At 35.2% G+C, this 23,968-nt stretch overlaps 1 protein-coding gene across 12 annotated transcripts in view; it reads right to left on the bottom strand.

Moving 5' to 3' along the window:
- The window catches only part of CSNK1G3 (casein kinase 1 gamma 3), a 70,477-nt gene that overhangs the window by 9,272 nt on the left and 37,237 nt on the right, over nucleotides 1-23,968 (bottom strand). For 9 of the 12 annotated variants that reach the window (XM_037373346.1, XM_037373344.1, XM_037373347.1 and 6 more), the window contains 7 exons: nucleotides 14,463-14,611; nucleotides 12,951-13,185; nucleotides 8,329-8,414; nucleotides 8,113-8,197; nucleotides 3,111-3,259; nucleotides 1,978-2,073; nucleotides 1,216-1,311 (listed from right to left, as the gene is read on the bottom strand). In XM_037373346.1, the coding sequence (XP_037229243.1) occupies nucleotides 1,216-1,311; nucleotides 1,978-2,073; nucleotides 3,111-3,259; nucleotides 8,113-8,197; nucleotides 8,329-8,414; nucleotides 12,951-13,185; nucleotides 14,463-14,611 (896 nt within the window). Of the gene's footprint in view, nucleotides 1-1,215; nucleotides 1,312-1,977; nucleotides 2,100-3,110; nucleotides 3,260-8,112; nucleotides 8,198-8,328; nucleotides 8,415-12,950; nucleotides 13,186-14,462; nucleotides 14,612-23,968 lie in introns of all 12 variants that reach the window. The other 3 variants (XM_037373352.1, XM_037373349.1, XM_037373351.1) reach the window with 3 other exon arrangements.

Raw genomic sequence — 23,968 nt, 5'->3', positions numbered from 1 at the left:
CTAAATTACACAGGATCATTCATGAAAATGTAAGGATAAAAACTCATTTCAAGGTCTCCCAACATGTTTGTATGCTTAGAAAAGAGGATGCAGAGAAGCTTTAACAACATGTTTGCTGACTTTTCTTGAAATTCTTCAAAGCAACTTCAAAACTGAGTAATATTTCTTGACAGTGCCTTCCTTTAGCAGGACAACTCTTCCTTTTCAAGATAGCATTTGTCTTAAGGCGATTTTTTTTAAGATGACTTTTCTCCAAGAAACTTTGACACAAATGTTGTAGAATCATTTGCACCAGATAGCAGAAGACCTGCCTTGCTCTGGTTGATCTCTATCCAAGAGTTCAAGGAGAAAGAGATTTCAGTCCTTCCCATATACACACACTACATACAAATGCACTACCAAATACAATCCTGTTGCATAACTCCCTGTTGCATGGCTTAGTTTAGATGGGATGAAAACACAGTTCATATTTCTGGAAAGAGTGGCAACCTCTGAAAGCATAAGTGAACCAAAGGGTATTTATTGTTAGTCTGAAAAACAGCAGTCATGCTTCTTCAGAATCACAAATGCCTTGGCTTTCACTCTAGTCTACTACCGCTGAAAACTCTAGGAACAGCCTCAGTAAGATGAAGAACCAAGAATTAATACACTTGCAACACAGCAAAATACTTACCTTTAAAAAAAGAACTAACAGGCTCATGTAAAGGAGCACAAGAGACGGGCATTATTCCACTGACCAGTGTGAAGTACTGACCTCAGAAACACTCTTCTAGTCAACTACTGTTCGCAAAAAAATATTGAAGTTTAAGCGAAAATTACTACTTAACACTTCCATTTGAAGTTTCATTAAGGAACAAACCCCCTGACTTTAACAACCCTGAATTCAGTAAATAGTGTTTTAGTCACTCACAACACACAGCCTAAACTTCAGTTGTTTTGCACTGATATAAGTGTATATTCCCTCAAAAAGAGGGAGTTCTCCATTGTTCTAGGCTTTTTTCCAAGAAACATATAGCAGAAGTTCCATATACAAAAAGATCCAGTCTTCTGCATCTGTTTTAATTTCAGTTTAGCAATGGTGAAGTAGGGAATAAAAGGAACACTATGAACATTACTGGAAAGATTAATATCAAAACAGGAATCATGGCATGCACTACAGGAAATTAGTATTATGTAATGCAAAATGATTAAGTCATGCAAAGCAGCAGAAAATACCTGTACCGAGCCACCATGTCTATTAGCTCCTAGGTGAGCCCTCAAATGATGTGGATTGGCTTGCTGCGAGTCCCAGGCTGCCCTATGGTCTGTTGACTGGTTTTTTGTGTGCATTAGGAATACATGCAAAAGAACACATTAAAATTACAAAAAAAAAAAACAAAACCAGAACAATTTGTGCTTTAATTATATAGGATTTTTTAAAAACACAGAAGCACTGTATCCTCAAGTCCTATATAGATTACAGATCAACATTATCTGCATGCTTACATATGCCTACACATACATTTGCATAGAGATGCAAGCAGCTAAAACTCAAAATTCCTAATAAGAAACAAAGTCCACCAACACAACCCTGTAAGTTAGCTTAGGCAAACAGATATAGATCTAAATTCCTAACCTTGGTCATTATCCTGGTTTAAAAACAAAAATGAATGTGTTATACCTGCATTAGAACCTCAAAAGAATGTATGATAGAGCATACAGGAAAGAGACTGATTAAAATTTAAAGAAGTATCAGCACAGAGAAAATTCGCTACTGATGTAAGCTATACTGTATCACAGTGTCAAACAAGTAACTTTTTAGGACATTTTAAAGTCTACAGATACAGAAATACATTAACAAGGATCTGCTTAAATCAAAGGAAAACCAACGAAAACCTGGAGTCAATTTTATTTTGGAGTTCTAATAAAAGAAACAACATGCATAAATCATTAGACAAAAGATAAAGTAATGCTGATAATCTAACGTGAGCAGTTTACCTGATTTTTGGATTGCTGCATTTTATGTCTGTGCTGATATGATTCTCTGTTTGAAGATAGTGCAGGGTCTGAATGTATTGAACCCACTGGAGTAGGCTAGAAATATAAATAATATGTAGCAACTGGTAAAAAAAATAAATTTCTAAGTCTTACCAAAAGTTATTGGTTCGTAATAGAAATTAATCTTAAAATCTGACGAAAGTATAAAGTTAAAGCAAAAGCTTCACTAGATATTTATTAATACCATAGTGGAAAAGGTAAAACAAGACTTACACAATACTATGAAGCCGCAATTCTGAATATTATCAGGACATTAATTTTCTGAAAGACTTTAGGCTGATATTAGGATATTAACAATTAGGACATTCTGATGAAAGCCTGAAGACAGGCTTAAAGTAGTGTTTAATGCTAAAAAGTAAAAAAAGATTTAGCACTAAAATACTTTGATTCTTTTAGGCAGTCACACAAGGAACTTCATAGTAAAATGTATCAATTCAAAATTGCCAAACTCACACACACAATCCCTTCTCTACTTGTTAAAAAAAGCACAAAAAAAATTCGAGGTGCTGGAAAAAAAAAATAATAAAAAAATCACCTTTTACCCTGTCTTTAAAGAATATTAACACAGTATTGTATGTGACTCTAGATGCACCATGATGGAAACTGATAATCTACATCATATTTCATTAAAACAATGCATATAGACAGTTTCTTCATCATAAACTGATAAATATCTGGAGTATGTATAACTCCAATGCAGTGAAGTAACTGTCTATGTATTCTGAGAATACTGGGAGCAAGAAAGTCTCCAAAGCAAGAAAATACATGCAATAATGACAGGCACCTATAAAGCTTTAAACTCCTTCAGCTCAAAACCCAGTCTGGTTTTTAGATTGAATGGAGATACACTTTAATATTAACAGTACACATTTGGAAAGGAACTCAATATGAAACATCTCAAGCCAAAAGTTAATGCTTAAAAACACGTCTGAAAACAATTTTGTAGTAGCAGCTGTTCACAACTAAAGCAGCCATGAGATGCGTATGTGTGCTGAAACTCAAGACTAACAATGGTTCAAAACATTGGTCACATAAAAAATCCAGTACGTGACTATTAGCTTAATTGTACTCACCAACTGTTTGCCAATCCAGTCATATTCATAATCAAACATATAGCCTTTCCGATCAAGTAAGTCTGTGAAGAGCTTCCTTAAGTAGTCATAGTCTGGCTCTTCAAAAAAATCTAGCCTCCTTACATAATGTAGGTATGTAGCCATTTCCTCTATATAAAATAAGAAACATATACAGTTGCCTACAGTTGTTTTAACGGCACTCAAAAACCAGTACTTAGTATTGCATTTTAAAGCAACTTCTACGTCTCACCCTAAGACCTGAACAATTGTTCACCATGAAATCTATGAATTACAAGGAAGAAAAGTGACTTAAGATTAAGAACATTCTTCAAGACATATTGTCATATTGTAAATGTATCCTACTAAGTGACCCCACCACCCCAATTTTCCCTTTGCACTACCTGTAAAGATCTTCTGTACATTTTCCAATCCTGATGCAAAAGGTGCCAAAAAAATGGGGAGAGAAATGCCTCTACTTTTCAGTATTTTTTTTTCAAGCAATTGTACAAAGACAAGCCTTAGAAAAGGTAAAGAAGAGGGTATATGAATGTATAGGGTGGACTACATCTCAAAGAACATCTGTTACTGGAATGTAACCTTCCCTTCTTTAAGACAGGATCTACAGGTACGTTCTGAAGCGAGCGACTCCAATTGTCCTGGCAAAAACCACTCAGTATAGGCTCTGTTGAGCTATAGCTCTAGTATGACTGTGGAAGGCTGCAGCAGTGCTGACTGCTTCAGGCATCATGTTATGTGAAGGTGGTGAGCAGAAGTGGCAAATATCCTGAACAGAAACACTGCAGAGAAGTACTAAGGTTACCTGAGCTCTTGTAGAATGACTTCTGACCAGTGTCAGTTTAATATCGCTGTTTAAATACCATGTCAGCATACAAATGGAGATTCATTTGTGTAGGTGTTACATGGAAATTATAAGATTCTCCCAGTAGTGGAAACAACCAGGGAGATATCTGAAAGGGCCTGGACCTGCAAAGATAAAAGGAAAGAGCTTTCCTAGTTGTTAAGGGGTACAAAGTACAGACTGCGCACTGGCAGCCAGAACCTTCTAGAATTCCAGCACAAACCTCTCGGCAGGTGAGTAGAACACACAAAATTCCCATTCTTGATAATGGGTTTAAGCCATTAAAGGCTTCTAAGACAGTATGTAAAGAGCAAGCATCCTTAAGGACAGACGACAACAAGAATCCAAGGGCTGAAAGGAAGGACCCATGAACATCTGAAGCACAAGCTTCAAATCCCACTGAGAAACTGCTCAGACATGGAACTTACATTTGCAGTAACTCCTTCAGGGATCAGTGGAATGAGGGGTATGCAGACACACAGTCTAAGAAAACATCAGATGGTGAGAAGAGATATGTTACCAAGCTTCTGTGAAAGACCAAGTCTACAGGTCCATCCACTCCAGCACGTATTAGAAGAAAGAACTAAAGTACTGAAAAAGTGAAGAGTACAACGTACCTATACTGAAATTTTGGTTCATTCAGACTGCATCCATTCAACACCTTGCTGTTATAGGAAAAAAAAGGGGGAAAAAGTCACACTGCAATGGTTTGGAATACAGTACTACAACAGTTTCTCACAATCAGATATGGATCAGGCGAAGCACCTGGCCTGAGTCCAGGGACACAAGTTCCAGGTGGATAAAGCTCTTAAAATCTAACTTGTTTAGGAATATTTGTAGCTCTCAAAAGAGTGATAAAGAACCCTCTGACAAGCCATTCTGAGAAAATCAATGACTTCTCACTCTCAAGCCAAAAAGGCTGCTCACATGGTCCCAAAGTACAAGAGGAGGCACCTCTATATGACCAGAAAGGCAGAGGACAAATAATGTTACAAGCGGATGCCACCAGCAGCCACTGATCCTATGAAGAGGTATGTATGTCAGAAGCAGCACAACAGTATCACTGCACATTCACCCTGACCCACACACCACATTCCAATAAATCTGAAGAAGCTGACATTTTATTGTACAAACAAGGTGCTGTAAGAAGCCTGTCTTCTGACAGAGAATGGATAAGAAGTGCAGAGGCAGTGCTAAGACTGAGCTATGCTGATTTCAATTCTTTCAGAGATAGTGGGGTAGAAAGAAGTGAAGGTTTGAAGGCAGGTAAGAAAAAGTTGTGAAGCGGCATCATGTTGGTGCTGTCAAGAATGCAACACAGGACAACGGTGTCGAGACATCCCAAATTACTCAGTTCTGACAAAAACAGAGTATTAAGCCCTATGTTCTAGGCATGAGCAGATGGAGCAGTGGGTAGGAGAAATTCCTTGGCACCTACGGTCCAGCTCAGCAGACGAGCAAGACCCTTCAGAAATACTAGCCAGGAAATCAATATTTGAAGAAGATGAAAAGAAATGTTGACATATTGCTAGGGACCTCTTTATCCAGGCTTTCCCAATGTAAAATTGAAATCACAGCATTCAAGGCATGTCTTTAGAGATATGAAAACTGCAACTGAGACATTAACGCAGCTGAATCTGTTACAACTGGCTGACTCCAAAAAATCAAACATCACCCTATTATGCATTTGAAGCAGAAACTCCAGAGTTTAAATCCCCGCTCATATCTTATACAAGGCTTGAAACAGCAATAGTGTTGCACACTCACAAGACAGTACAATTCCACAAAATAGAGGATGAAAAGAGAGAAGTGGTTTCACATGTGAAAGACCCAAGGACCTTTCACTGATACAATAGAGTTCTCTTGTCTTAATGGAAGATCAGTCAGCTAGCTCAGCCCGCAGGCTAACTTAAAAGAATTGAATTCAGGGTGGATGTATTTATACGATTCAATGTCTTCAGGGACAGGGATAGATAGGAAATCCTTGGATGTGTGACATGCAAAAACTTCCGCATATCAGAATATATTTATTATGAAAATATACATATGTACTGCCGAAGAAGTTTTAGTATTCTCCAAGGTGAAATGCCTTTTCCCTGTTTCCATTTTCAGATCCAATCCTGTCAACAAGCTTATACTTGATTAAATTTTGTGGAAAGAGTTCACTAGATATATGGAGTTACTCATAGCATAATTATTTCCAGGAATTGCACCATATACACCTTAAAGATACCTAAAGGATTCCAGCAGCTACATAAAAAACAAAATGCGAGACATGCATGCACTACTAGATGCAGAAGACTTATATTCCAGAACATTTATCCTCCCACATTTAAACTTTTGCCAATTCACCAAACATATGTTCAGACATTTGCACTAAGTTCTGTAACAAAAGTCAATTTCACTTGATTCCATTTTTTTTAAAATGCATAGAAAAAAGTGAAATGAAAGATGTAAAAAAGAATTGTTAACAGACTAGTTTTACAACATTTGAAAGAACTTCAAAAAGCCATCTAGTACACCATGCCATGCCATAGCAAATCAGTCACAGCCTTGTCTGTCTGGTTTGTTTTCACACAACTCCAGTGAAAGAAGCTCCACAGTCTCCCTGGCAATGGCAACCCTTTCATGCTCTTCACTTTATCATCTGAAACACAGGAATTCAAGTCTAGACCAAATTGGTTTGGATTACACCCATTAATTTGCCCTAGGTGCTGTGAATGTAGCAAATTCCTTTCTTATTTGTGGCAGTCAAAAAGTACAGGAGAACTTCCTTCCCTCACAGTCTTGACTAAACCAATCTTCAACCCTTCATTCTTCGGTGACAGGTCTAGCAAATATGGCACATAAGCACTCCCACTTCTTTATGTGGTACCCTTAAACCAGGATACATTTTCTTCAAGTACAGTCCCCAAAACTGAACATACTGCTTCACTTGAGGCTTTACAGAATCAAGTAAAGTGGAAGAGGCAATTCTTGTATCTTTCAGGCTGTATCTTGTTTATACAGTCCAATTTAGCCTAGTGGTTTCTTGTTTATCTTTTCAAATACAGCAGCATGACACTGTTCACTTGCATTTACTTTGTGATTGAGAAATTACCTGAAGAAATCTTTCCATACCCAGTAATTCTTAACTTGGGTTTGATCCTATCTTCATATGCTACCTTGAATATGATTTACTGAACTGTACCTTATATTTTTAAGGTGGTGTTTTTAATCCATCAGGATCCTTTCATCCTAACCCCACTGTCAAGCCTAAATTTCATATCTAGCATTTGCAAGGTCAATAAAAAGTCTCAATTATATAAAGGCACCCAAAAATACTGAACAGCTCCAGCATAGCTCTCTGTGGAATACCATTTCATGTTTAAAATTTGGCAACAACGTTCTTCAAATTGTTTTACACTCCTCTTGATTACGCTTTTAAGATTACTTGTAAGAATTTTTAGGAAGAGCATCAAAAGCAGAAGTACTAAGATAACCTGCCTCCTGTCCACAAGGCCTGCTGTGGACAGGATTTCCTTTCACAAGAGGAGAACAAATCAGTTTGTCATCAGGTATTCCAAGCAAATCCATTCTGCCTATCAATGACATTGTGATTTTCGAATTGTTTATTTTTATTTTGGCAAAATCGTGTCCATGTGATGTGTGCATCCCCTGTTCCAAGCCGATTAGTCCAACTTTTAAAAAGTGTCCTGTATGCTTCTCTCCAATTTTCCAATTTGTCATTGATTCTTCATGAACTTAAGAACTAAAAAGGACACCTAAAACAACTTGCAAATTACTTATTCTTTCAAGATGTTCCTAACGCAGCTTGTTTTAAAACAGACACATGATCTCAGATTTGAGCTGAAAAGGCTTGCAGGTTTTATATATCAAGACACAAGTGTAGACTAGTTGATCACCATAAGAATATGTTATCATAGCATTCTTTTGTATGTTTACTTTAGAAAAATCTCTTTGAAGAACACCAGCGTTAGCTTACTGCTGCTTCAAAGGATAATTCTTGAATCTATTGCCATAGTGCATAACACAGGCATTTGGAAGCATTATTTATTTTCAAAACCAGGTATTAAACAATTATCTATGCCAGTTTTGTTTTCTAAATCAATACACAATGTTTTTATTAACCATAGACATTACCTGGGAAGTTTTCACATAATACTTCTATAGGGGTTGCTCGTTTTGTGTCTCCAATTTTCTGGTAACGTTCTTTTAATGTGTCAGCCTAGGATACAAGAACAAAACAAGCTTCTGAAGTCATACGGCTTGCATACAAACATTCAAAAGCAACAAGATCATAGCAAGAACAGCTGAAGATCTGAAAATAGGATAGAGGAAGATACCAAAACCGACTACCTTTAAACCTTGCCATGGAAGGCTTCCTCTGAGAAAATACATAAACATATGACCTAAAGCTTCCAAATCATCTCTTCTACTTTGCTCTGAAAAAAAAAATAATCAAATTTTATTAGAATATTCAATCTAATTTTATGTTGTACTTAACAGGTTAGTTCCCAGTTTATATAAAAATAATTGGGAGGTATAAAGTACTTGAAACCAAACTGAGCATGTGGGGGGCTCCTTGCATACTACAGGCTCCATCATGAGCACAGTTAAAACAGCAGATGCAGCTGCAGGCATACTCATCTAAACAATACATTAAACAAGTTATCTCACCGTAAGAAATTGTTCTTATTTTAAAACACATTGTGACCTTTTACATACAGAACTGCATTGTAATTCCAAATTTTGATCCACTAGTTATGAACTTGAAACAACTTAAGAAAGCTTTAGTTTTAGTTGAACTCATTTTCTCTCTATAAAATCATGGAAAAGATTGTATGTTTCTCAGGGACCCCTTATGGAATCTGAGTAAGCCAAAGGTGGACTGAGGAAGGCTCAGAAGTCTTTATCATGTACATATAGCCTGCTCTCAAGTCTAGCTGACTGAAAAGCCAAGTTAGACAAGTCAACATATGCCACAGCTACAATTTTTCATCTGCATTAGAGCAGTGGCAGTCCTCCAGAGAGTTCACAGAAGGTTGAAGAAAAAGGCAAAAAAAGCAAACTGCAGTGATTCAAAGTTTTCAAAGTATCTTCCATATTTATAGGAAAAAAATCATTATTCATAGCAAAACTGAATGCCATAGAGAATTTTAAGTCTTCAAATTAGTAGAAAACAGATTTTTACACTTGACTTCATTCTGTAATGCTCTTGAAACAGTGTTACAGAGTGTATTATGTCTTGTAGCAACAGGCAGTATTTACCTCTAACTTAGATTTCCCCCCTAAAACAAGGCAGAAAATGAAATATTAACATTAGTTCTACTCAGTATTTTCACAACGACAAAATCATTGTGCTTTGATAGCAAGAGAAAAGGAGCAGAAAAGTTAATGAAAAAATGTTTATTAGATTTTTGAACACAGGAAAGTTCACAAAGCCAACCTGGCTTTGATCTGATTGATACAAAATACTGACACAAATACTGCACCTGAAAACCAATTATTAATCTTTATAAAAAACCAAGAATTTACTTTGGTTTGTAAGCCAGTTTTTGCATTCGAACACTGAGCAAAACAGATATTAGTAAATGAGTAAGAAAAAGTGTTTGGTAATTCAGAGCATGGGCTACATCTAGACCCTTCAATACACATCTGCCAGCCGTACCAGGCTCTTTCACAGTCATTTCTCCTTCACTTATTTCCATGTTTCCAATTCCCTTGCCAACACTTCTTGTTTGGCTCCACTCCTCTGCTCTTGTTGTCCACTGCTGTCACTTTTCTCAGTGGGTGCCCTCCAGACAAACTTGCCTTATTTGAATTTCTCTGGAACCCTGCAACATCCCATGTGCTGACCATATGCTATCCTGATGCAACCATACAGGTTAAGAAGAAAGCAAGAATAAGCAGCAGAGTTCTGTGCCTGACAGGTTTCAGTATGTGAAAGAAATGTTGACTCCAGTTGCCAGCAGAAATCCTGTGCTCTTTATGAGATAGGGTGGACATGGAGACGAGTACTTCATGACAAACATTTTGTGCAATGCAGCGTGTTTTTACACTTATGCAAGACAGATCAGCGGTAAGATGGTGGCAAGGCATACAAAAATGTCACAAGTGCACAACAGATGGCCCATCTACGAGCAACACTAAGGTATGACCCACAAAAATGTATTGTAAGTTCTATTTGGTCTTTGCTAAGGGAAAATAATTCCTCTCTTCTGCATTAACTTCTACAGGTTATGCTGATGAAAAATCAACCTTTTAAAAAAAACACAACCTTCTTGAGGCAGTTGCTCCTTCACCGAGTCCTTTCTACGAAAAGAGAAACTTTCAATCTTTACCATGAAATGGTTTCTAATTAAAAGTTGTTTGTTTTTTTTTTAAGAGATTGGACAGTTATTTCTACAGGATAGTTCTGTGGAAACTAATTCTAGGATATACTATTTAAATTTACAGTACTCTCAAGAATCTCCTTTGGGAAAGGATTCTTTCATTTTAATTTCTGGGGAAGGGGATAGTTATTTAGAATCCATTTGAGTTCTTCACTGATCACTTTGGAGTAATTACTGAAAAATAGTAGCCAATTGTCTCTTCCTATGGATGGAATTCTTCAAAATAAGCCTGAGAAACAGGAAACCCAAAGGTTATATTTCTATGATTAAAATAAGGACCTCTGAAAACTGGTAAAAAAAACCCCAAAGCAGTAATGGACTAGCTGGAATACAAAGGGATTTCACACATCAGCTGGAGGAAGGCTGCTGATGTATGCTGATCCTAGTGCATTACAATTTAATGAGGTTGAGAGGATCTGCTGCCTAAAAGGTAATACAGTCGTAAAATGACAAATACACAATAAAGTTTTAGGGCATACAGTCTCCACTCTCTCTCAAGGAGGTCACCTGAAGCAGCTAAATAAGCAACTAATGCCTGTTATTCAGTTCACAAACTATAGACAAATTTATCAACTCAAGTAGGTTGATTTTAATAAGAACTAGATCCCCACTCAGCAGGTTATCCCCAGAACTGATCTTTTTTAGCACACACACTAAAGTAACCATAACAGAGGTCAAGAAACAATTACCAGTTTTACATTTTGGTTTATCTTCTTAACTGATGGGGAGGTGGGGGAATCTCCTATGTAAGGACTAAAAATATTTATTTCATTTTAAAATTGGTTGTACCACCATAAGCTGACACCAACTTGGTATACCACGCCTGAAACATAAAATGAATGCTTCCTTTACTTGGGGAACCTGTGTTTTAAAAGTTATGTTTAGAAAGCTCAGACCCTGCTACTGAGTTTTTAAAAGTGTTCTCAGTGTTAAATAGTCACGACACTATCAGAAAATACTAGTGTTTACACCATTGTTCTTTAAATGAAAAAATCATTTAATCTAATGCTTAATCTAAAGCTCTTTGCCTCTGGTATGGCTTAACAATGCAGTTTGTCTTTAGTTGGTGAAGAATAATAAATCTAGCAAATAAGACAAGCTTAGAATACTTCAGTTACTTTTTACGCATCCTTTTACTAAGTGAATGCATACAGAATTAAGGCCAGCCTCATATACAATGCATTTTTGGATGGGTAAGTTGGGTAGGAGGTCTTTAATTATATTTATTTACCTAGAATATGCTATTAAATTGCTCTATTTAAGACACTGCTTCTTATCAAGCATTTCAAAACCCACTGACATAAATGACAACAAGAGTGGGAGTCATGACATATTTGTCATCATTGTGGCCATAACTAGAAAATACCATAACATTCCAGTAAATACTGATCTGCTATAACAAGAGGATACTGCTTCCATTTTTGAACACTAAAAGAACTGCTCAAATAAAGCTGGCATCCTGTATTTCATTTCTAACACGGAAAACACATTAGAAAATGTGTTACAGTAGGCCAGCTCTCACATAGTTTCAATACTGTTGGGGAAAAAACTGAAAAAAGGATTACTATTTTTACACAACTGTAGAACAATAACAAGAAAAAAGTATTTGTTTAAGCTCACTCAATTACCTCTAATAAATGTTAAATAAAAAAGTTAATAAAACCCCCTTTTATCCATCTGACAAACTTCCAAGTGCAATTACAAAAACAGTAACAACTTTATGTGGTGAGAAAGTAGGGAAAGTTTTCTTCACATTTTTTTCTCATGTTTTCTGGAAAATGTGAATGGTTTCTCATTTGCCATACTAACATGAAGGCCCTTTGAACTACAAGCATTGTGTAACATTTTTTTATGAGCCATTCAAAGAGCAATCCAATTAGTGATTACCATGCAATGATAAACAACTGGTTTACACCAATTCAAAGGTGTCAAACCTGCTTGCACTAGAAAGCCTCTATATAACTGGAACAAAAATTGCTTTGGGTGCTCACACAACTTGTTCCAGCTATATTTATTTATTCATTCATTAGCTTACCACTCTATATATATCCTGTCACTTAACTCATATTTACACCACCAGCGTAACCTTTAACTACTCTGATAAAGCCTCATTAACCGTAGAAGCATTATAAAAAAAGAAACCTGCATAAAATATAAGCTACTTTTACTCCATTATATGGTGCATTTCAAGACAATCAAAAAAAGAATGTCAAGGATAGCACTGAAAACCTGTTTTGCAATCTATTCACTCAATATGTGTATCTACCTCCCAGCCACCTCACCATGTTATACTCCCAATGTGAAGATGTTACAATACAAAAAGATACACCTTATCTGTCTTTTATGAGTGTCTAACACAAATAACATAATTATTCACTGAGACATAATCATGATGACTAGAGACTCAAGAGAATTTATTCCCATAAACAGTATTTCCATAAGGACAAACTATAATTTTGCATAGTACAAAAAACTTGCAGTTCTTCATGACTACAGACTGAGAAAAATTACAGCTTGAAAACAAGAGTATTTCTGACAAATGACAGCTGTTGAATTCTTGTCTCTGCACTTAAAAAGCACACGTACCTTTTCCTAAATGTGTATTTATACTCATGTATCTAGCTGTTCCTGTAAGGCTCTTGTGTTCTCGATAAACTATGTGCTGCTTAGTTTCTGGATCTATATACTCCTTTGCCAAACCAAAATCTATAATATGAATAATTTGCTGGGTTTGGTTTCCAGGTCGTCCTATTAAGAAGTTCTCAGGTTTTACATCTCTGTATATCAAGTTCTTTGAATGGACATATTCCATACGAGAAATCTTTAATAAAAGAAAAAACAACAGAAAGTTTAGTTTAAGCTTCAGGTTGCCATATTAAATTGTGGTAGATGCTAAATATCTTACATTGACTTTATATTTAGAGGAAATCACCCCTCTTATGACCTTAACATCAAAGGGCTATTGCTCTTAACAATTATCTCCCCGTTAAAAGTCAATGAAAACTGTATGCATCCTCTAAGCAGATACACTGCACGGTGTATTGAAACTCATCCTGGACATTAGGCATGTATTAGTATACAACAAAAGTTATTTAGGAGCATCTTGCACCAAGTATGTTTTGTGCGCATTAAAACTATAACCAGAAATTATGTCTTCAAGCAGTGATCAGCAAAGCTCCATGTATATCTAGTAAGTATTAAAGGTATAAATGAGAGAAGCACTGAAAAATCACCACTATGCATATAACCTCCACTCAAGCTGGATCACTTCATCAAAATTTATACATTCAGAAAGACACAGCAAGTATTTAAATAAAGATGACCTTTGGATCTATAATGATTTGAGTGTTCTTTTTAAGTTAACTTTCTCATTTTGGCTGTAAATAAGATGAATATGCCTATATATCTATAGTTGCAGGCCTGTTAAATAATTACAGCCGTGTTTCAAACAGTTTCCTTTCTTCACATGTAAAAATATCACTACTTAAGGGAAGCGGAGGTTCAGTATCATTAGTATTTCATAATGACTAAACTAAACCACTGTATCAAGGTAAGCATCCAAAGCCTTATTGGTCTTTCTCTTTCCACTTCCACCCACTCTCAGCTGGCAATCAAATCAGGAAACCTTCAGAAGAAGGAAAAATCCTTCACTGAATAGTTCTGTGCTATTTTAGTATTTCTGGAAGGGTTTGGGGGATTTTTTTGTTTGCTTACTCTCTTTCAAAAAATGCACAGAAAGAATATTTATGCTCTTTAGGAGCCCCATCGTCCAGCTGCTTTCATGGATTAAATTAATTTTATTTCATTAAGATTTTATTTTTAATTACATCAAACTAGAATTATTTCAGGTTGTGATTATGAGAACTCATAAGACACAATGAAGCTATATTCATGCAATGATTCTTGAAAAACTGGAAGAAAATGGAAGTGACATAAGACAGTCTTCCTGCTAAAACAGTATCACAGGCTCTTCAGAAGTCACCAACACCAATTTAAAACATGGGAAGCACAAATCTCTTAAGTAAAATAAGTATTTAATCAATTAGAAGTGACCTATTTATTCTAACGAACACTCAAATTAATATCTATTCTACTTACCAACTGTATGGCTATCATAAGAACGGTTTTAAGAGAAAACATCCTACCACACAAGTCAAATAAATCTTCCAGACTAGGTCCAAGCAGTTCTATCACCATAGCATTGTATTTGCCACATGGGCCAAAATAGTAAACCTGAGGAATTCCATCTGTAAAATGAAGATAAAAGTAATAATGGGTTAAATGAAATTGGGTAGGAATTTTATTAGTATGTTCATTAATCTTAAGTGATCTAAAGTTAAAAATGTATTTCTCACAAAAACTACATATGAAAAGACAACAGGACTACTGATGGTACTAAAAGTTTCATTAAATATTTGATGCATATTACCCGCTTGACTTATGAAAGATTTAAAGCTTTTTATAAAAAATGAAAATGAGAACTTATCTGTTCAGTTTTGTAAAAGTAAATTGAAACAGTATTTTAAAGTTATGAAGAGGGGTTTAAATAAGCTTCTTTCTAAAAATACTTTAAAAGTTTTAAGTTAACACTATGACAAGCCTATATTCAGGAATAAAACCACCTTATTATCTATAGAAATCATTCAAAAATCCAAAGAGATTAATGAATCCTCAAGTTCTATGAGACATTAACTCTTGACTTTACAGCTTTATATAAACACCTGCCTTCAGAAGCCAGGCAAACCAGAAATCTTAAAATATCAATACTGGAAGTAATTTTTACTCTTGCCTATTTGTACACATGCACTGTGTGATTATTTAAGTAATAGCAACTTCATATCAATGCCTCTATTGATCTTGCACTTCTTCATATGCACAGGACCGCTTCCTCATTCAGCAGAAAAAATTCTGTTCACTTAAGGAGGCTAGTTATTCTGGAATATTTTTTTTTGCTTTTAGTATGTATCCTTTTTTTCTTACTTACTCCAAGTACTCAACACTAAAAACAGTTTTCCTTTCATGCAAGCTTTTTTGATGGTGTCAATTTTTACAATACTTTACTACACAGAAATACAGCATCTATTTTCAGAATATCCTAACGAAACACCATATTTCACCTTCCTTCTCTGTAGAACAAATTTAAGTTTAAAAATGAAAACTTCCCTAACTCAGTGGTTTTTGAGGTACATCAAGTCTCAAGTTTTTTATACTTTACTACAGTGTTACCTACACTCGGAGCACAGATTTGTAACTGTATTCACTGTGGTTCTGGGCGGGGAAAAAAAAAAAACACACACATAAAACCCCCACAAACAAACAAGAAAAAACTTACTGTTTTAGCAAAACTAAACACAAATGAATTCAGCACTTTTAAAACCATTTTCACTAATCTCTTTCCCTACAAGTGAGAGTAACCTAATTCCTAAAAATCTAGCTCAACTGTTCAACTTTCTGAAGACTAGAGCTATATTTTTTAAATACATATAATCATGCCCATATTTATACTAATATACTTAACATGCATAATCATAGCTATTTCAGAAAGACTTCACAAGAGCATCACATTGCTACTAATCAAGGAGCACAGATCACACCACACTACAAAAGAACATGGTACAAGATAGTGTTTTTAATTTTAAAAAGATATCCCTAATTATCAGATAATGGTTCAGAAAAAATTTGTACACATAAGGATATCATAACTCTAGAATTCAAGTTTTTGCCTCCACTTTTTGGTATAGTGGAATTGCATAGGGAAATGTGGATGGTACCTTCAGCAGCAAATTAAGTTGTCCAACAGACATATAGAAATATAAGTCCAAAAAAAAGCCCAAGAAAAACACACACCACCTGGACAGATAAAAAAAGCAATGAGGACTTGGAAGAAAGAGCACCCCTTGTAATGGCCTGAGACATATTCTAAGAATCTCTGTTGTTATATTTGCACATTTAGACATTAACTCCAAAATATTGCAAGACAATTTAGTCACCTCTGCTACCACTGCATCTGCTCTGTGTCTCTTTATAGCATTTTAAAATAGCAAATGCACTTCAGAAATACAGAAGCCAGAAGACACTTGGGCTTTGTCCAGATTTACAGAAGTCATTTGCATCACTACATGCTAGCAAAGAGGAAACATCTGTAGAAAGGAATTTGTGACACTGGCAGCTCTGCCAACAAATCTGACTATTTCAGAAGTGCATTTACAGAAGATGTCAAAAAAAAAAACTTCAACATTTTATTCTACCACATCAGCTCCTGATAAGTATACATTCAGGGCAGGGACTTAGCATTTCAAATGTGATCTATTTTATTTTATGTGGCAAGAATAATGCTTATTCTACCTACAACACTTGATTTTCTGATTAGACAAAAACTGCAGAATACCACAAAATTGCGTCCAACATGTGTTACTAACTTCTGCAATGCAGATATGAAGCATTACATCTAGAACTCCCAATGTTTATTAAATCATTTCATATTAACAGTTCTACTAGAAGTACTGGGGGTTTGGGGTTTTTAATCAAAATAGTATTACTGCTTTTGCTTAAAAAAAATAACCTAAGATCATTCTGCTATTTGCATTATTTCTTCATGTGTCTATACCGCCACAAGAAAAGTCAGAAAGTAATGTTACTGAGGAGAATTTGACGTTTCTTCCCCACAAGAGATACAAATTTAAGCTCTTTTATAAATCTTTAAGAAAAACTGGTTAACTTTGTTTTTCTAAGAAACTTTCACTTCTAGGAAATGAAGAATTCACCCTGTTGTTGACAAGATATTCCAATACTTATTAACAATTGAGTGTGTATTTTATTTCCATTTTGAAATTAGTCTGGCTTCAGCCACTGAAGCCCTTTGGTGTAAGAATATAAAAAGGAAGTACCAGGCACTTCTAAGACACATCCCAGTCTTCTGTGGAATTAAAGAAGTCAGTGTGATTAGGTAACTTGTTCAATAATTACTTTGATTACTATTCAACCCTTCCTATTATCTTGACAGATCTTCTGCCCCGTTCTCAAAAATGCTTTTTAAAAGTACACCCTGCCAAATTATGGGCAGAATTCAATGCCTGTCACACTAATGTCACTATAAAGTAACCTCCTGTTCTTCCACTAATGAAGAAACTTACCTGAGGCCAAAAAAATACCACACATTCCCAGTAAATTACTTCGACAACAAAACATCAAATTCCTTTCTAGTTTTACAATTCTGATTACGGCATCTTTATTTTCAGATACAACTCGTATTTGCTTATCCCTAGATATTTGTACTTTTTTACAAGTGTAACACTAATTTGAACGGACACACTTTATTAAAGCCATCTAAAATGCCCCATTAGAATTGTAAATCCATTTTAATCCAAAATGATTTTCAATCCCGTTTTACTCATAAAAAAAAGTCTTGACTTGGAAATTCACTGCTTGGATTCCCGTTTCCTTTTCCAGAAAACTTAGTTTTCATTAGCCACCTAAAACATGATGCTGCTATACACCAGTGGTCTCCAAACCAGAGTGCACACACCCAAAAAACATGCAAGACTATCCACTTGGGTGCTGGCGAAAAAAATATTGAGTACTTAGTCTTTATTTTTATCTGTAAGTAAGAAATTGAGCTTTGCTAATATTAAATTATGGCTTGACAACAGAGCCTTCACTCAGTCAGATAGATGGCTGTGCCACATAACGGTACGCACAGGGGAGATCTTGGCAAAAGAATAGGAACACAGAAGACTACCACAGTACTCATTCATTCACTCACTTCTGTCTTACTGCAGTGCACAGGTGCCCAGTTAAGTGGATTTATGAATTATACTGTCTAGTTTTCACTAAACTACCTCACTAAACAGACAAGTGGCTTCAAATGATTCCTACAAAAACCACGCATTGAAGGTAATGCTACTAATGTTGAAGGTAATGCTACTAATGTTAGCACAAGCAAACAAGAAAACAGTATAGTTGACACTCCTACTCCTTGTTTGAGCTGATTTTCAAGAAGAATTTATTGAAAAGCTAACTACAGAAGACGACCATGTTTTATCAGATCAAGAAAACTACATTAAGTATTCAGTATGTATTATCGAGTCATGATAAAAAATTGTGCATTATCAAAATATCAAATAAGGAGAACATACCCTCCAGTTAGTAATTTTTTTCCATAACAGTACACGTTGCAATCCCTGCAGTATTTTACTATTAGTTAGCCATGCTTATACTTTGCTTTATATTCAGAGACTAGAAAAGGAAACAAGTATTGTTTTGTTTTCTCCTGTTCCCAGCTTCTTAGCACTGAGTGATGAGTTATTGAATAGTACCATCTCTGTCACCTGTCAACACTGGTTTATCACTCAAATACTTTAGTCCATCATGTTCAGGTACATGATGTCCAGAAAGTTTTTAAAGCTGACAGGTCCCACTTCCTCTAGAACAATGATGAGATAAAAGCATTAGAAGAAGGGAAACATCATAAAAAGTTACATCTATCAAACATCTTTAAAACAAAGAAAAAGTAGAAAATATTTCTCATTCATGACCATTATCTACTCTGGTTGCTATCTTTTTCAAGAACTTTGGCATCAAACTTGATTTAAGCCTGAGTCTACTTGCATTTGCAGCAATTATTTAATGCAATATCCATAACTAGCATGAACACAGATCCATATCTTAACGCAAAAATTCCAGCTACTTGCTTTAACATAGATACTACACAGCAGCCTCATTTATTGCACATGTATGTCCTCATTCAGAAAAAAATGAACTTGATGAACGAGCAGAGACTGTCAAAGAAATATGTAACACAGGTCAACAGCAATGCCACTTACACTTAACCTTATGTTCCCAATCTACCACTGACTTAATTTTTAACCATATCTTGGCAAAATACCTCTATAAAATACAGCCTAAATTTGTAAAGTTAAGCAAGTAAGCAGTTTTCTAGCGCTTCTCAGTTTCTTATAATAGCCACTTTCTTTCAGAGTTTCCTCTAAGCCAGTCAAGAAACACACATACTGATGTCATCTGCGTTATATCTTATTCCTTAGATTGTCTTTTAAATCAGATCCATAAATGTCAGTAAAATACACAAGACTGTGCCTGCAGAACAAGTTGTTCTGTATTCAGCTTCCTATATCCCACTGCCTTTTATTAGTTTTATTTTTCACATGTGGCAATTCATTGGACACAAGCAAAATCCCCTAAACTGAGTAGATCAAAGACTTGGAGTTAACAGCCACATTCCAATGCACATTCATACTGGTACTCTGTCAAGGATACAGTTCAACAACCTGCCACAAATGCAAGTATTCCCTAATAAAGACTACAGAATCTGGCCTGAATCCTCTGAAAGCAAGCAATTACAAAATCCAGGATATTGCCATTTGTGGTTTTTGACCTGAACCAAAAGCAGCACACACAAAACCAAAGCGGTGTACACAAGACCATACAATCTCCGGAAATGCAGCCATGCTCTGTAAAACTAAACTTGGAGCAAGGCTCTGTAAATGTGACTTAAGCACTGCTAAAATGCTGTGCTGTAGGCATGCACCACAACACTTGCACTACATTTCTTACTTAAAAATATGAGTGTTTGCAAATATAACAGTAGTATAACAGTAAGATTTTTTCCATTAAAAAGTAGCTAATAAAACATCTTTTACTAAAATGGAATTAGACATGTATTTTTATTGTAAGCCTTATTAAATCAAACATCCATTTATCTAACATTCACAATGTTCTGTGAACCATACCATCAAGCCTCCTTTCACAATTACAGCTATCTCTTGTACTTTATACAGTAAACACTAATTTCAGAAATCTGTGTGTGATGTCACATTCCAAAATCAATACAATTTTTTGTATGCTGCCAGGCTTCTTCTTAGGAACATTAAGATGCGCCCTTATAAGTCACATTTAAATTTATGCTGCTGCCATTCTTAGCAGATCTCCTGCACTTATTCCAGGGCGGGGGAAGTTACTTTAAAAATAAATTGAGAAAGTTTTGTACATTTCCTCAAGCCAAATGCTAGAAAGGACTGGCATAAAACAAGAAAAACTGACAGCAACATTTGTTATAGTTTTAGTTGGACTACATTTAAAAAAATAAAGTTGTAATTAACATCATTGTTCATTCACTTAGATATAAATATTTGTGTAATCATATCAATAACTGAACAGTTCAACGTTCCTGTTAAGTGTATCAGCAGCAATGGAACTCAGAACTAATTCACTTTTTTCCCCAAACAACTCACAACAAAACCATAGCAGTCATCAATCAGCACACAGGTTAAGAGGTATCTGTTCATATGCACTGTTTAGTCAAGAGATTCATTATTTGATTCAGTTGAACTACTTTTAACAATAAACTTTTAAGCAGGGTCAATTTTCTAAGTCCACCTGCCCTGTACTTTTATTAATTAACAGAGATTAAAAACCACTTCAACTGTTTGGTTATTATGTAGGAGAATAAACAGTCAAAGCAGAACAAAAGTATGACAGCATTACTAAAAAAATGAAAAAACTAATTTAAAAGGATCAGTTTTCAGTTTAAGAGCAAATTTTCAACTATCTACCTAAGAACGTAGCTCAAAGCAACATTTTATGTAACATTACTAAGAGAAATTTTGCACTTTGCACTTACACTGAATGACTGTTAGCAAGGTATAAAGGTATATGGACAGGTTATGAAGTGAGATAACTCAGACACACACACACACGAACTCATAAGATATAATTTACATATGTAAAACTAAGACTATCCCAAACTGAGTTACTTGCTAACTCCGTAGTTAACAGCTAGGTATTCTGTATTCTACTTTCATTGTTACTAATTTTTAGAAACACAATGCACTTGTTTTAGAAATGAATTTATATTCTAAAATCTGAAGCTCCAGTAAACTATTACTGCTTCCAATAATGGGAGCATTTAATTAATATGTTTGCATCTTTTCAAACTCATTCAAACCCTAGTAACTTCCATAATGTTTATCCTATAATAACAGCAAATACAAGATGCCAAACCCAAAATATTTTTAAAAACAGAGAACAGGGTACATTATTTTACCATTTCTATAAGAGCCATGAACAAAAATGATCACTTGTCACAATCTAGCTACAATTTACTTCTACCACTTCAACCAACTGATATGGTAGAATGTCAGTCTAGTAAAGAAATTACAATCTACCAATTAAGAAAGGAATTAAGAGATCATAATAAAGCAATGATATTTTTTTCCTGGGAAGAATTATAGCAAAGTACAAATGCTGATATGCTGTGATGAAACACAGTGGAAGGCAGGGTGGCTATGGCCTAGAGATGATCTCAGTAGCACATTAAATCCCATTGCCTTCTCCCAAATAAAAGTAGTATTTTTAGCAGTTCACAGTGAAAGATTTTTAAAAAAAAAATCACCTATCACAATCTGAAATACAATTGATAGCCTCCCTTTCAGTACCAATATCTGCCTTATGCACTCTATATCCTCAGTAGAGTTGTGTAAAAAAAAAACTTGAAAAGGTGTTATTGAACATTCAAATCTCACACACACAGACACTGAAGCTGGTCTGAACTGAAATTAGATGAGGAACCACATTTTCATTACTATAAATACTTTTGTCTTTACCTGCAGGGAAAGGCACTGAACACTGAAGTACTGAACTTCATTCTTGGCCTTCAGCCCATCAAACACCTTTTCAACACAGAAAACAAGGAAAAAAAAAAAAACTATCAATGTCTACCCTACCATTCAACATTAAACTATGTATAGTGTACCTTATAACAAAGAAGCATTCAATCTCACACCTAAGGCACTCTGCACCAAAAAACAATAATCAGAAATTCAGAGTATTTCAAACTGACTTTGTTACATTCCCAAACCAACACACAAACATCAATCTGGAAAATGCTGACGTGCTTGAAATGCTAAAATAAATATTCTACTGAACTCGATTACCAGAATGGTAAGCAGACTCAACTCATCTACAACAGCAGTTGATAACCATACACAAATGCTTAGCACTTCCCCAGTTTCAGCCTCAACGTTATATTCAGACTTCTTACACTAACAAAGTTTACTAGCTAATATGTAAAAAGAGATCTGGTAAGGTTTCTGTATCTTCCAAAACCACATTATGCCAGCACCGCAATCTTCAACCACTAACCCAACAGTAACTTCTTCATTACCACTGCCCAAGCAGTAGGAACCTGTTGTGTCTAAGGTAGGCACTCACGACCTCAAAAAAAAAAAAAAAAAAAAAAGATTTTTAGATAGCATTGTAGAGCACATTTACTGTATGACTGTTACTATCAAACCTGCAAAAGATTCTCATGTACAGAATGCAATACTTAGCACCTATTTCCCACTGGCTATAACCTTTTAAAATATACCTTTTTCCATAGTACACAAGTATCTTACACATATACTGACCAACAGTCACCCTGTTAAGAAAACTGTTTGCCAGTTTTAAAAATAAAAGCGTTAGCTAGAGTTCAGCCAACAGAACAGAAGTTACCAGAGTTAAGAAAAGTAAGATACTGTTAACAGTACTGAACATCTGCCTTCTCTGAAACATTAATACAGCAGTTTCAGAGGTAGGAAAATCCACAGATTAACAGAACTTATTTCTCTTTCAAAAATGACCTCAAATGAAAAACTAAAATCTAACCATGGATAATCCTGGTTGCTATATGCAGGTACTATAGTAAGTCTGTACTTAGTAAAACAGCAGTATTGCAGACACAAGCGCTACTGAAGTAGCCTAAGCAGCAGGAGCCACCTGCCATTCTTTTGTTCCACTTGTCAGATAAATACAAAACGGTCCTCATTCACCTGTAAAGACTCCCAGCCATTATGATTAATGAAGCACAGATTTATTAAGAGATATTAAAAAAAAATCGGACAGCAGAGTTGAATAGTTTTTACATTCTTCAACACGTAACAATACATAACTTCTTTCATAATCTGCACAAACTCCTTACTGCAAAAGGGAACTGAACCATACTGAAAGTACCTGTCAAAGAAATAAAGCATTTTAACCATTTTCACCAATAACCTTTTTAATTGCAAAAATCCCACATTAAAAAAATTCTCAGCTTTACTTCTCAATACTCAGATTGAGCTAGAAGTTACCGATTTCTTCCCCCTGTCTCAGTCCCTCCTAGTAGGAAAGCACACTAAATTCAGGTGCAGTTAAATTACAGGCCACAGTATACGAAATACATCTACAGTTCATCTTCTTACCATGAAAAGAAAGATTGACAGTGTAAGAGATTACTACAAAAATTCAATAAAAAGTACAAAACTGATTTCTATTCATTCCAAAAGTCTCAGTGTAATTTCAGGTAAGAATTCAGCTATAGTTGTATTTCTAGTACTGCACTGATGGTAATTTATCAGGTTGTGCTACCATTCATACTTTGACATTAAGAAAACACACCTTTAACTAAAATTTTATTAGAATTAAAGATACTTTAAATTCCATCTGTAGGTTGCTCATTCATTTGAAATTTCTGCACTCTGACTAAATGATCTCAAACTTCATGAGAAGAGCATGCTCAAAGTTACTGAATGACTAAATTATGGCAGAAAAGAGACAATAATTTTAATAAA

The sequence above is a fragment of the Falco rusticolus genome, chromosome Z (assembly GCF_015220075.1).
Source record: "Falco rusticolus isolate bFalRus1 chromosome Z, bFalRus1.pri, whole genome shotgun sequence".
NCBI classification, from domain to species: Eukaryota; Metazoa; Chordata; class Aves; order Falconiformes; family Falconidae; genus Falco; species Falco rusticolus.
This window is presented reverse-complemented; position numbering and strand designations above follow the sequence as displayed.